General features: G+C 40.1%; 2 protein-coding genes across 7 annotated transcripts in view; both read right to left on the bottom strand.

The window, feature by feature from the left end:
• Positions 1-12: 12 nt before the first annotated feature.
• Positions 13-12,624, bottom strand: LOC311054378 (putative pleckstrin homology domain-containing family N member 1). The gene is made up of 12 exons (XM_084070292.1): positions 12,013-12,624; positions 9,130-9,208; positions 8,876-9,025; positions 6,284-6,430; positions 5,272-5,358; positions 3,124-3,208; positions 2,617-2,753; positions 2,382-2,528; positions 1,645-1,731; positions 1,247-1,322; positions 968-1,044; positions 13-700 (listed from the first exon to the last, which is right to left on the bottom strand). The coding sequence occupies exons 1-12, from the start codon at positions 12,105-12,107 to the stop codon at positions 575-577; spliced, it is 1,293 nt and encodes a 430-aa protein (XP_083926418.1). The 5' UTR covers positions 12,108-12,624; the 3' UTR covers positions 13-574.
• Positions 12,625-12,816: 192 nt separating this feature from the next.
• ttll10 (tubulin tyrosine ligase-like family, member 10) overlaps positions 12,817-14,823 on the bottom strand; it is a 31,220-nt gene continuing 29,213 nt past the window's right edge. For 5 of the 6 annotated variants that reach the window (XM_084070286.1, XM_084070289.1, XM_084070288.1 and 2 more), the window contains 2 exons: positions 14,727-14,820; positions 12,817-14,392 (listed from right to left, as the gene is read on the bottom strand). In XM_084070286.1, the coding sequence (XP_083926412.1) occupies positions 13,809-14,392; positions 14,727-14,820 (678 nt within the window). In that variant the 3' untranslated portion in view covers positions 12,817-13,808. The remainder of the gene's footprint in view (positions 14,393-14,726; positions 14,821-14,823) is intronic. The other variant, XM_084070291.1, reaches the window with a different exon arrangement.

Here is a 14,823-nt window from a genome sequence, read left to right as displayed (position 1 = left end):
AATCACATAAAATGTATTTTAAAAAAACTCTTTATTGTTTGATAAAACAAAAAAAGTTGTTACTGTATTATATCCATTAAAAAGAAATCAGAGATCAAGGTAGAAATGAAAATGTGCAATATCGACCATTTTGTCCTCTTGGGTTGTCTTCTGCAATAATAGTATCTGCATCTGCAATACAGATGCCAATACAATGCAATGTTCAATTCCACGTGAAACTTGTTCTCTGCAACTACTTAAAGCGTGAAATTGCCCTTACAGACCGACCCTACAGCTTGGCATTTTCAAACAATGACTCAGGTCTCACAATGGCCGTGATTGTGTTCTGTCCTCACAGTATGCCCGCTATAAGTGCATTTTCATTAGCCTGGCTCCCAGAGCGAGCATAAATCTAAGTATCTCTGGGTACATGACTGAAAATGAACCCCTTGCCTGAGATTTCATGAGAATACAGTATCTTGTAGTTGGGTACCCACTACTTGGGTAGTTGGGTCCCAGTAGAAACTAATGTACACACTATCTACATGTTTGTGTTTTATAATTTAATGATACAGGAGAGCAATTCATTGATGAGTCAGCTCCATCCATTGGTGTGGACAGAGGTTATCATTGGTTCCTGAGATTCCCTTCTATTCCTGTGGCGCTTTGGCATGATGGGAGGAGCGCTGTGATTCACTGTGACATGGGTGTGTCTGTCAGGCTGTGGATCACATAGTAGGCAGACCCATTAAATACATTTGCATTGTTTTCAAATTTTGGAATCATGTATAAATGTAACTTTCATATCTCCAAAGAGTCTACATTCATGGAATGCAAATTACTTCACGGCCTCATAGGTCCTGAAAACGTTCTTCAAGTAAAAACATGAATATCACTCAAATCGGAGTGATGCAACCGAAACAATGTCTGTTTATTTTATGTTTCCAAGCTGACATGTAAGACAGTAATTGACGTGAGAGCCGTATACCTGTTGTAAATGAAAGATCCACTTCTGGTAGTCTTCTGGACTGGTACAGGAGACTTGCAGGGGCTCCACCAGGTCACCTGAAGCAAAGTACACAATGCTTCACTGTACTGTACTGTAGTTCATTTTGCTGTCATCTAGTTCTACAAAGTAAAGTCCTCAGTCTTAATTCAACTTCAAGAGTGTACAAATGGAACAAAATTTGTACATTCTTAAATTAACACTCAGGATTTTAGATTAGCTGAGAAACCCTGGTTTCTGTACTAGAACAATGTAAGTCACCTGTCAGTTCAAACTGGAGCCGTCCGGGAACTGAGGACCTCTCCACGGCTTTGATGCCTTTCCTGGGTAACCTACCCTATTGCAGTTGAAAAGAGATAAGAACATTTAATCCATATGGTACACTGAAGCACATGTAACATTCACCCCTACCTCAGTTCGTACCACAAGTTTCCCCTGATTCAAATGCGTTTGCTTAACAAAAGACAGGATTACATTTAGATCATATTCAGCCTCATTTCCCAGAGCAGATGGGTGTTATGGGTGGGTACGCGTGAGTAACGACAATGTGTAATATGTCATGTGTCAAAAGAACAACCGCTGTGTAATAATAACAGGTGGATAGGTCAGTGTTCAGAGGTATTATCATGGAGTTTTCCCATAGTGTCGTTTTACGCTACCTCATATCTCACATTCAGGCGCTTGTTGTCGACTGACAGCAGAAGGACATCTTGAGGGAAGAGGATCATGAGTCTTTCTTGGATTCCCTGCAACAAAGCCACCAGTGTCACAACGATCATTGTGTTGTGCTGTCATAACACCATATAATACAAATAGAGGGCAGCTTGACATTGGGACAGAGGTGTGGACTCAAGTCACATGTACTGGACTTGAGTAATGGATTTGATAGCTTGCAAAGACTTGCACTGGACCTCGACTTGAGTAGCTCAACTCGGACTCGAACTGTATGACATACAAGACCTGTTTTGAGACTTTGATTTTAGTTGAGCCGTAATATCTCAAGACAGATTTGTTTAACCAATGGATTCCCAGATTGGTTGAGCCGCAACATGATGCAAACTGATTGTAATGAGGCTATGTAACTGTCTGTGTATATGAATGAATTGATGAATGAATGGCTTCATGACCTCTGAATTTTGAAATGTACTCAAATATCTTTTCTTCATCATGCACTTTACAGCATCACAAGTGTTTTGTGTTTTGGCTATTTAACGACCCAAAATTCAGTATGGAAGCCTGAGCATTTCCAATTCAAACAAATAGTACTGCAAAAAATGTAAACTTGCTGCAACCCATGACTTTACCATACCTTTTATCCATCCAATAGGTAACCTCTTGTGGCAAGTTCCTGGCAAACAGTGCAGCAATGGTATTTTAGTATTAATACCTCATTTACCTGTCTTTGTGTATTAATGATGTGCACAAGGGATACATATCCTGGCTGACCCATGTGCTGAATAGGAGAACCCTCCCACTGCCATATTGGAGCTTTTTGTAGGTACGTTTTCAGCTCCTCTCTTTTCCAATGCTCATCACAGGGTAACTGCGGCAGAAATACGAGGAGTAGAGTATATCAATGCAGAAAAATAACTTTTCATGTTTAATTCTGGCAATTAATATACTGTTATTACTAGATATGAAAGTGCACAGTGGGAGGCACTGAGGGGTTGTTCCGTTGACTTGTATCTTCTGTGTTCCAGGTACTCCATCCATGTCCTCAACTCGGTAGCACTGGCACAAATAAACACCTTGGAATCCACCATTGGACCTTAACAAAATAGTAAGAAACATTTTAAAGCATCTTGCCATTTTCCTCTTTTTTGGGGTCTTTTACCACAGTGGCTCTCAAAGTCTCAAAGTGGGGTCCTCGGGGGGTTTACAGGGTGCCCCTAGCTAAATGTGTTAATGTTGCACCAAAATCAGCTTAACCCATAACAGTACATCGGCTATTTAGCGATCTGCTATTTTCAAAAAATCGTGAAAATCGCTGAAACATTTGGTTGATTTTTTAAACAACACAAATCTTGTATGGGGGTCGGGGTCCGCGGCCAAATACATTGGCCCTTGACATGAAAAAGTTTGAGAATCAATGTTTTACTGTTTCTTATTTTTCCTTAAACAAATTTCCTGTGACTCACCGCTGATCTCAAACATATGTGATGAATGTGATGTGTCAGGGAGGGACACTGCTTGTATGGACAGTCCAGAAAGAGGAAGGATGCCCTGAGGAGATAAGACAAGCTCATCAGGGTGGAAAGTAACTACATACATTTACTCAAGTACTTTTACTTTACTTGAATATGTCCATTTTTCGATACTTTATACTTTTTTACTCCACTACATCTCAGAAGCAAATGTACTTTTTACTCCACTACAATTATTCGACAGCTTTAGTTACAAGTTACTTTGTAGATTCAGATTATCATTACAAAACAGATATCTTGTCTATTTGAAAATAGCAGATCTACAAGCTCACAATGTGGCATTGTGAGCTGCCATAGATATGTTGCACTGGAAATCCCCAACAACAATAAAACATCACCATCAATGCAGGCCCAGTTAGATCAAGTGACAGACACCAACCAGGCCATGTATGTTGTTTGGTTTATTTGAGCACTTTCAACTACTAGTAGTAGTATTATTATCATTATTATCATTATTGTCGTTATTACATTAAGTGTGTGTGTGTGTGTGTGTGTGTGTGTGTGTGTGTGTGTGTGTGTGTGTGTGTGTGTGTGTGTGTGTGTGTGTGTGTGTGTGTGTGTGTGTGTGTGTGTGTGTGTGTGTGTGTGTGGTGGGGGGGGGGGCGGGTTATCCAATCAGGAGAGAGAGCTCATAAGTGTAATTGGAAGTGCTGAAACAAAACAAAAAAGAGCAGATTAAATGGAACTGGTACTAAAATTGAAGCTGATAAATGGTTTCTCTCATCCAATATCCTGATTGGATGAAATTGGTGTCCCACCTGAATTTTCTTTTCTGTTTACTAAAGAGCTGGAGAGATAGGGAGACAACTGTTACTGAACAAACACTCTATTATAGCAATGATTACTACAGTATCAGAATATAGAGCGTTAACTTTTTAACAATAAACCTTTTGTTTAAAAGAATAAATAAAATACACCAAAGCACCTTTAAGTGAATCCGTTGCACTGAAGGCACAAAATACAGTTCTGTGCTGTGGTTGAAATGCACCTTTATGAGTGCTACCTGTATGTCATTCTATACGTTTTCATAATGTAGATGTACTGTATAGTCTTTGGCAGCACAATAGGTCTTTTATCTTCCTGAAATACCCCCAACAGCAGATTCAGCCATGGAATGTATCTTTTGTTGTGGCTATTCCATTCATTTCCAGGTTCCCTTTTGTTTAGCATAAACTCGTATAATTCTTGTTGTTGTCTTGCCTAAAAAAATATTCCCAGGACCAACACAGCTAAATGTTTAAATGTAACAAAGTAGCCTACACAAGGGTTCACTTAGGTCTGTTTAACCACAAGACCTGCTACGACAAATAGCAGAAATAGTCGATCTAGCCAAGCTTGTAGATAGGATATTTTTTCTATTTGAATCTAAAAAAAGTATGAGAACCCAATAAGGACTGGTCCCTATTGTGGGGAAAACATCTGGCGAAAATAGCCGATCTACAAAATAGCCGATTTACAACGTGTCGAGATTTAGAGGGAAATACTAGTGGACGTAGTTTAGAGCCTTGGAGTACCACAGTCAACTAGGGTTTCATTCATAAATGGAATTCTTTCATTAAAAGAATTCTCAGCCCCCCCCTCCTTCTTCTATATCTTATCTCTACTTTCTCCCCCTTTTCTACTTATTTTATTTTAATTTTGTATTTTATATATTTTTTATCTGATTATGTTTTGTTTTTTTTGTCTGTGGTTTTGTTTGTCAGGTTTGCTGGCCAATTGTGTGTGTGTGTGTGTGTGTGTGTGTGTGTGTGTGTGTGTGTGTGTGTGTGTGTGTGTGTGTGTGTGTGTGTGTGTGTGTGTGTGTGCGCTCGCGTGAGTGTGCATCTGTGTGTGTGTGTGTGTGTATTTGGTGAATACATAAAAAAAGGAACATTTCAAAGAAGTACGACTTATGTTGTCTCATGGTCAGGAAAGAGATCTGTGATTTTATGGATGTCAAGAAGCTGTTATGTTATTTTATTCTATACTGTATACGTGCAATTATGCCAATCTAATTGACATGGTTTGTTTTATGTGCCTGGCTTATGCACCATGTCTATAGGGTTTAAGTGGTTAAAGTAGATAGAGCAGAGAGTACAGTACCTCATAAATAAAGTCATGGCGACAGTGGTCCAGAGACAGCAGCAACAAGTGGAAAGAGAACAAGACCAGGAAGTGTTCTCTTGTTTCCTGTGGGAACAAATGTGACATACTGTACGTGAAATGGTTTTGACAGTCGACACACCTGCACACTGTCTGGAGAAGTGTTGTTGTTAAACTTTCCTCTACACCGGATCAAATCTGTTACAGAAATCCTAGTCTAGCTTTCTTTACTGGCCATAATCCCTTTACACAGACCAGACTAGATTTTGGAACACAAATGATTTTTTAATTAATTATTTTTGAACCTGCCACCCTCACCCTGTCTAAACTAGAGTAAGAAGACTGTAAGAAATTATAAATCTGTTTTTCTTATGTGCAGGAAAAATATCTGAGAACAACTTTATGATGTTGTGCAGATACCATTAATTATATACGGTTTAATTTAGAATTCACTATTTAGAATTGCCTATAACTTTATCAAGCAACATTGCTGCCTGTAGGTAAAAGTGTCTAGCCTGCTTGTGATTGGCTAGTTGGTTGTCGGGCAACCTCTGACGACCAGTCTACCCTAGGTAAAAGGCTAATTGTAGCCTAGCTACCTGTTCAACAGTGTCATTACTTTGGTGAGATCTGAACATTTCCCTGACTTACGTTCATACAGTAAACAGAAATAAAGATCTGTTCTGCTGTGTTATCTGTGTATAGGGATTCAACAGTTCAATCAAACTAATCTATTTAATCGATTATAAAAGATAATCAATAATCGATTGGTAATCAATCCCTATTTTGGGCATGTCATTATTGCCAAAATATTTCAAATACTTTCAACTTTGCACGATAGTATAAAATGTCACTAAAGAAGTTAATTGATTTGTGATATGCATTTCTTTATTGTATATATTGTATATGTATTTACATTTTAAAACACACTATGCTTCTCGATTATTCAATTAGTCGAAATAGTAATTGAGAGAATAATCGCTAAGACATCAATGAATGGTTAAAGCCCAACCTGTGTATAGGTGTTAAAGACAGACACCAAGGAGGAGTGGATGATCTCTCCATACATGTGTGCAGGCTGGCCCTCCCAGCCCTGGAGAGACTGCTGCGAGTAGATCCTGTGATACAACTCACTTATGCTTCTGCCCCACAGTACCACCTAGAGGGGAAAAGAGAGAGAGTAGGGGTGCAACGGCATGGATTATGAGAAATAATCAATAATCAACAATTTAATTAATGGGGGGGGGGTGGGCCGGTCCGGACCAAAATGCCAGGGCTGAATTTTGGTCCCAGTCCGGCCCTTATCTTAAAGGAACAACACCATGAATTTTTATTTTTCCTTCTTTTTTTGTGTGTTTTTGGTCTCCCCTACCTCTCTTCTATCTCCAAAGATACCCCAGTTTGAGCACTCAGGCTTTCACAGCATATCTGGGGTTTAATGTAAAATGGTTTCAAAACAGGCCAACTGATTTGCCCCCGTCCGTGATGTCACATGCGATACCTACTTTAAATCCCTCCCGTTCTTCAGTTCCGACATTTCAAAAAACTTTTTCCACACAGAACCAGGAGATAACATGCATACAAACTTGCTCAATAGTGCCACGTGCCAAATAAGGACAATGCGGTATTGCAGGTGAAAGTGCTTTATAAGCCAGATAGAAGTTAATTGACATGAATACATCTTAGGCTCAAACCTTTTGAAAAACGTTTGAGGGACATAAACAATATGATATTAAATATATATATATTTTTTTAAATGCATGGTGTAGATCCTTTAATAACTATTAGCTTGGCACAAGTCTGAAGAGTCTGCGTATTGGAGTTAATTGCAGTATATCAGTGATTATTTTGTACAACTAGATTCGCCTGATTTGTACTTTGTCATACAACAAAGTGTGAACTCGAAAAAGCGCTCCTAGCACAGGTCTCCGCCAGGTCAGGTAGGTTATTGTGGGCCAGCAATGTTAATGGAATATGAAGAATCAGACAGATCCATCTTGATCACATGATTAGAGATAAAGTGTATCGATTTACGTGATGTTTGGACAAAATCTGTAGGAGTAAATATAAAACAAATAGGCCTCCTGATGGCGCTATAATAGGGCAATGTTAAAAGGGTGGCATTTGTTCCTCAACGTAATGCAAATGTGCGTGCAAAGTTTCACCACATTGGACCCTGCATTCATGATTTGATGCATTTTGTTCAAAACGGCCTCCTGATCACATCACTATAGAGATCATGTGTATTGTGTACCGATTTGCGTGAAATTTGGATACAATCTGAAGGAGTAATGTAAAAAAATGTTTTACATAAGTCGGCCTCCTGGTGGCGCTATAGAGGCAGATGTGAAAAATGCATAATTCATGAAATCCTAAACTTCTGGTCACACCCTGCTATGCTGACCAGAATCATGACACAGAGAAGATAGGAGTAGTATTTGGGAGGAACTTGAATTGTCCTGAATTTGTTAGAGCAGATACAATATACTTCCTCTTTGATTGTCATGAAAGGTTATTGGCTTATTTGTATCATTATAAGAGCAGTAGCAGCAGTGACAGCTCCCCTCCCAATAGACAGACAGACAGACAGACAGACAGACAGACAGACAGGTGCAATACATACTGTATACAGTACACACGAAAATTGCAAAGGAAGTCATCAGCACTCGCAAGTCGCAACTATTACTATTACTAATTATTGCATAATTAAAACTGTTACTTATTTGCAAGTGCCGATTGCATATTTTGATATGTTCGTGTTAGTTGGACACCCAATATAAGACTTGACTTGACGGCAGTTCCCTTGTTTTATGACACATACACATACAACCATTACAGTTCCCTTGTTTTGACACATACACAAACAACCATTACAGTTGAAATCAATCCAACAACCCTGACATTCCCATTTTCCCAAGTACTGTAGAATAACTGTTTTCCTTTGGCTACTGTGTTATTTCTTCCCTAAGCCTATTTTGGGTTCATACAGTAAAATGAAGAATGTAATAGCTCTCACCTGTGTCATGGAAATTCCTGTGGTGTGTATATAGAACATGACTCGTCTCAACACAAATAACAGTTTAGAGTGGAAAATTTTGATGTTGAAGACAGTCTGTCACAGTCAGTGCAACTGCTTGCCACACTCTGATATTACCGTATTGCAAATGTATTAATTTGTTTGCTCAAATTGAGAAACCAACTGTGGTTTTCCTCTAATTGGTTGGTTCATGGGCACATGGTGGAACATCTACTTATGTCTTAAGTATAAAAAATACACACAGACACTTTACACATACACAGACTTTTGTCTTACTACATATCAGTAAACCATGAGTGCATACTCAATCTCTCTGTCTGTCTCTGTCTGTCTCTCTCTGTCTCTCTGTCTCTGTCTCTGTCTCTGTCTCTGTCTCTGTCTCGCACGCAAGCAAGCACGCATGCACGTGCTTTTGCACACGCGTCACACGCACGCACACACGCTCACACACGCACGCACGCACGCACGCACACGCACACGCACACACACACACACACACACACACACACACACACACACACACACACACACACACACACACACACACACACACACAATTCCACTGACCTCTTGAACTCTTGAAGGCGGCAGTGACTCAGGAGGTATAGAGGCCGTCTGGGGACCAGAAGCTCCTCGGTTTGATCCCTGGCTCCTCCTGGCTTGGTGTCTAGGAGGTGTCCCTGAGCAAGGCACTGAACCCCTATCTGCACGTGGCTCCTAATAGGATGGGTGAAATGTAGAGAAGTACTGTAAATTCCCCATGGGGATAAGAATCTTTTTTGTTATTATTGTTTTTTTTGTTTTTGTTCAAGATGTCTTACTGAGGGGTGTTGAGGTGGTGGTTCATCGTCTCCATTCCTCACTGACAACTGCATTCTGCTTTCACCAAGTTTCCATACCCTAAACGATACAAGCAGTTATTGTTTGCATGTATCTTGCAACAACAAAATATTGGACATGATAATTATGTCTAGAGCAGGGTTGTCTATACTGAATGCATTTCTACTGTATGTCCCTTCAAAAGTAGATTCTATGACTCGATTGGACAACCAGGCAATGCCAAAGTGAAACTTGTGAAAACTTGTGGTTGATAATCCTCTTTTATTTTTCTTTGTTACACCAACACTGTTCTTGGGAAGGAGTTATATGATAATAAGTATTTATAAAAATAGATACTATAAAAATATAAAATTCTGGGATGTAGACTGTTTGGAAAAGATTTGAAAAGGAAGCTACTTGATTGAGTGATTGGTTGGTTGGTTGATTGGTCAATTGAATGATTGGTCAATTGATTGATTGATTGATTGATTGGTTGACATCTTTACTGACAAAATGCATAAACAAACACAGTATTTATATATCAATCAAAAGGATCAAACACAATAAAGCTTCAGAGCTCGTTTCCATTGAGGTCCTTTATCATTGTAACTACTTTATTATTTCTCGTTTCCTTGCCTGTTATGTTGACCATATTGTTTATAGTAAACCATTTGTCATTTTATAAATGTCAGTTGCCATATTTCTTGGCTTGCAGTACTTAGTTAGCCTGGTTTCAGACGAATCTGCCATTGAAAAAAAATGTGCCCTTGGCAGATTAGGTCTGGCCCCTCTCAATAGAGATTTTATTTCTCTCCCTCCGAAGTTGTGAGGGACCAATCAGAGCACAGTATGCAAATATGGGGCGGGTTTATCACCAGAGGCATTTATTAATATCTATGCAGTGATATTGGTCTGGCCATGCCAGGCTAGTACTCAGTTACCCAAAGATGTGACCCCCTAGCTGTTGCCAGACAATAGTGACAGCCAGACATAATCAGATTACTGTGTGTCAGTGTATCACAGTCAAACCTGCACCATCTGACCTTTTTTGCACACACACAGAGATCTGGCTCATGTGGTGGTTGCAGTGGTGAGATGGTGATGCTGCACTTGCAACCAAATTAGTAAACTAATTTATTATGAGGCTGTGCTCTTTGTATGCATCACCATGTGTGTGTATGAGTGCATGTAGGCCCACTGTACTGTATGTGTATACACAGTACATCAAGCATACATCATGATTGCTTTATAGGTGCATCCATGTCAGCGCTGTGTGCGTATGGCTGCTGGCAGACTGTCCTTGTTACAGTTCAGGCACATATGGACAGGTATTAGCCTCAGATAATCCCCAGTCTCAGAAATTAGGGGGGATTTGTCTCACCCATGATCTCTGTGTTAAACTCCTTATGTACAAAAGGAGTCGCAGCAAGGCCATGGTCTTTTCTCTTTTGATTATACTTTTTGGCCATTTTCAGCTTTTTTCAGATAGCTCGGCCTCGGATAGAGCCAGGCAACAGAGGGCAAAGAGATTCAATCCCAGATCCTCGCAACTCCAATGGAGCATGTGGTAAGTGCATTAACTGGCTGAGCCACCACCCATTGTCTTTTGACAATCTTCTAATCACATCAGTGCTGCATCACTGACTTCCTAAATTCACGTTGTGTAAATACAGACTAATTAGTCAACCCGCCTCGTTAGGCTGTTTGGTGTCAATGGATATCATCTGGATGTTGTCTGGTTACTAGGGTTACAACTATCCATTATTTTCTTAACGATTTTTATTATTATATTACTTTTTCAATTAATCGAGTGCTTTCTCAAATAGTTTATATATCTCTGCTGTCCAGCGGCAACCAGCTAATTCCAAAATGTTCATTTTTCAGGAAATGACAGAAACAAAACAAAAGATGGAGTTAGGAGGTTTTGTTCATCATTGATAAGAACAGCTGAATGGACCTCCAAGCTCACAATGAGGTTGGAGGTCAAAAGGGGGTGGAGCCTGGAGTCAGCTAAACCAGCTAACTCCACCCTCCTTTGGTCGACTTAGCTGGTTTAGCAGAAAGTTTGAGGATCCAATGGAGTTAGCTGGTTTTGTCAGAAGCACTTTTTTTTTTTTTTCAAGTTTTTTTTTATATTTTCACATACAGGTCAATAACAAAAGGCATACAAAAACAGTGAATGTATGTTACCCCTCCCGAAAGGTTCAATATTTTTTTAATCAACACACAGATGTAAAGGGTGATCAATAGCACTGATTTATGGAATAAAATGCAAAAGCGGAAAAATGGAGTTAGCTGGTTTCTGCCAGACAGCAACGAGACAAATCAATGAATCGATTAACCATATTTGATACTTTGTGCCCAAAATAGGGATTGATAATTATTCGATGATCAATTGTCGATTTTATTTTTTTAATAATTGATTAGATGGACTATTTCAATAACTGTTGCACCCCTGCATCTTTTAAATTCATAATAGAAGGATTTCAATTTGAAAAACTAAATCAGAACCCAAAACTCACAAAGACAAGCATGTAGGCTAGATATAATATTGATGAAGAGCTGTGTAAGCACTTGAAACTGCAAAATTACCAAAATGCAGATGTGGACTTTGAAAAGTGGCTGCATAAGGCTCAATGGTACATATACTGTAGGCTTTGGATACAGCTATTATAAATTCAAATGTCATAGAAAGCCACAAAAGTTGAAACAAAAGCAGGCTGTTATTAAACCACACTTCTCTTTCACGTCACAGCTATTTACCACTTCCTTTTCTACTGAAGCCAACATAACAACCCCTGTATAACATGGGTTAATATAACATTTATAAGATAAATATATTAACTATTGTCTGAATTACATTACGAGTGCATTATTTTCCTTACCCTAAATTGTCCCCCGAAAGTTCCAGGAGTTCAATCTCGTCAGGTCCCACCTCATCAATCCCAGTATGACTCTGGGTCACACTGCAACATCCCATGACCAAAGTGTCCACTCCTCAATGCTGTTGCAGTGACGGACAACTCCTACTGTACCTTTAGCTCCAGTCTCCACACAGTGAGTACCATCTGTCCAGTGTGACTCATCCACACCAAAGAGACGTGTAGACGGGGGCTGGTATTGTGTACCAAAAGAGGATATTCTGCACCAGAGTAGGAGGGGGTTGAAGCTAAGCCCTAGTTTCCCCTTTTCGCCACCAAATACAGCATGTCCATGGAGGCTCAAGAAAGAGAGAGGTGTCAAAGCTAGCTTGGTTCTTCCTTCCTGTTAGTTGCCTCAGTGCAGGGCACCAAGCAGCTTCCTCACTTGGGTTTTTCAAACACAAGCCTCGAGCTGCGAACGTGCTGACACTTTAACTTCTGTCAGGAGACAAGCTTTGTGGTCACTGACTATCAGACACAGTTGACCTCAATGTCATGGTAACAGGGTTGAACAATTGCAATCAGAGAACGATTAAGCCACTGAGCAGTCAGTCATTCCCCTCATGTTTTTCAATCAATCCTCCTGATGTTGTCAGCCTGTCTTTGGAGGCAACGTTACGGGTGAAGCAACTGAACGCAGAGCCGTTGGGAAAGACCTGACCATGTAGGCAAAACGCTGGAAGTGTAATGCCTGTGTTTACATGTGCAGAACCTGAACGTGGACTGTCAAGCAAAGTAACAAGCTGTTATGAAACCATGAGGCAAGGGGTTGCAGTCATAACAGCAAGCCATAACCACCACGGCACAATTGTACCTTGTGTTAATGTTGGTGGTTAGGAGCTAGAGCAATGTGTTGCGTGGGTGTAAAGTATGAGTGCACGATGTCATGTCTGTGTATTCATCATTTGTATGGAATCTTATTTGAGGCAGGAGGAGAGTCCACGGGCCATTTGATCTGTTTCTGTCATGTGAAGCGTGAACCACAAAGTCTCTCGCCTATAGCTACAGACGCTATCAAACCCTGCTGTATGGTGTGGTTTGTGGTTGTCTTTTCATTGCTCCATTTGCAGCTGCAGAAAAAGAAATCATGCTACATCCGGTGTTAAAAGAGAGTAGCCTACATTTATAGATTTGTTGAAAATGTAATTTTCATTTTCAGACATGACTTTATTTGTAACCACTATCCATCTGGCATCCCCATTTTGGGCATGTCACTGTAGGCGAAACATTTTAAAACAAAGACAAGTAAAACAATTTCTGAATTTTCGTAAATAGCGAAAATAGCAGCTACAAGCTTGTATATCTGCTATTTTCACTATTCATTGTACCACTAAGAATTGGAGATACTGTGGAGATACTTTTACAGCAGAGAAATGTTTGATAGATTCATCATCAATGCAATACCAACAAAGTATAATCATTATTAAGAGAGATTACACTTTATTATACTTATAACACATCACACAAACATGTTGTTTTCTCAACCACTCCCTGATATTTGTCCAGATTGAACACAGTAACCAGTTCTATGCTAGAACTAGATTGCAGATATTGGATTTTTGCATATGAGGCATTATGGTTTCAGTTTGTCTTTCACATTGATCCCTGTGTTCTTTGCATCTTCTCCACACTCCTGTGTATCAGGTCCTGGTCTGTTTTCATGACTCTCCATCCACACAGAACGTGTTGTGCGGCACAGTGAGTAGCGAGAGGAGACTCGCGTCACCTCGCTCAGAGACGGTGTTGAAAGCGACGTGACATCACTCATCTTCTGGAGCGAGGTGGACTGGGGGCCCTGAGTGGTGAGGCCAGGTGCATTTGCTGAGCTTGAGTCCAGCCCGGGGCTGAGAATGTGACTTGTGGAAACGCAGGTGGTGTTTGGGGGGCTCTACAGGTTTAGCTACAAGATGTGGTTTTGGGGAAACCAACGGGCTAGCGGATGAATCTCGAAGTGCCTGCATTGATAGGTGTTCATTTGATGGAACACAATGATGGATGGGGGAGGTTGAAATAGCAGCGGGGCAGTCAGGATTTGAACTGTCTTCTGCACTAGCAGTCGCCAACTGACTCACACAAGTTTCAGAGGAAGCTGTTGATGTCATTTTGCTCCTTTCTCTTGATTTCCTCCGGGTACACTTTACTGGTGCAGAGTTTGACGTCTTCTTGTTGGCTTTCAGTTCAGACACTCGCTTCAATTTCTTTCGACCTTTTCTCCTCTTGTGGCAGGGCAAAGCAGAAGCTGGGGGAGATTCCCCATTGAACAGAAGCACAAACTCCCTCTGCCTGGCCAAGGGTAGGATTTGCTGTCCTCTGCGAGACTTGTTGAAGATCTCAAGGGTAAGATCTAATGAAGATGAAAGGAATGGGGAAAATGAATTTCTAAGAGCAAGCAGGGTCAGTGGTGTCACACCTTAGGCTATCAATTCAGTGCTATTTGACAAATGAGCAAATCAAATTTGTATTATGAGTATACCACACAAAAAGTGAATAGTGTCAAATAAATAAAAAAAGCTATTATAAAGTGCTCTAAAGTAACTGTGTTCTATGAATATTCTTAAATAGTTACATTATCTCTCATTGCATTCTTTTCAGCAGGAGTTCAAATCACATTCAATTTACTTATTTTAAAATAAGTAGATTGAATTTGATTTGATAATAGCACCAAGTTATGCACTCACCCAAAGTCTCCACAACAGCATCAGGTATCACTTCCTTCAGGACCCTACAGTTAGTGTGGAGAGCTGGGTTACAGTTCATCTCCAATAACCAGACCTT

The sequence above is a fragment of the Gymnoscopelus microlampas genome (genome assembly GCF_963454915.1).
Source record: "Gymnoscopelus microlampas genome assembly, chromosome: 10".
Classification (NCBI taxonomy): Eukaryota; Metazoa; Chordata; class Actinopteri; order Myctophiformes; family Myctophidae; genus Gymnoscopelus; species Gymnoscopelus microlampas.
The sequence above is the reverse complement of the archived record's forward strand: the minus strand, read 5'-3'. Positions and strand labels throughout refer to the sequence as shown.

Coding starts and splice junctions, on each gene's coding strand:
- LOC311054378 (XM_084070292.1), bottom strand. CDS start 12,107: ATGGGATGTTGCAGTGTGACCCAGAGTCATACTGGGATTGATGAGGTG. Junction 3,209..5,271: donor GCCATGACTTTATTTATGAG/GTACTGTACTCT, acceptor TTATCTCCTCAG/GGCATCCTTCCTCTTTCTGG. Junction 2,754..3,123: donor ACATATGTTTGAGATCAGCG/GTGAGTCACAGG, acceptor TATTTTGTTAAG/GTCCAATGGTGGATTCCAAG.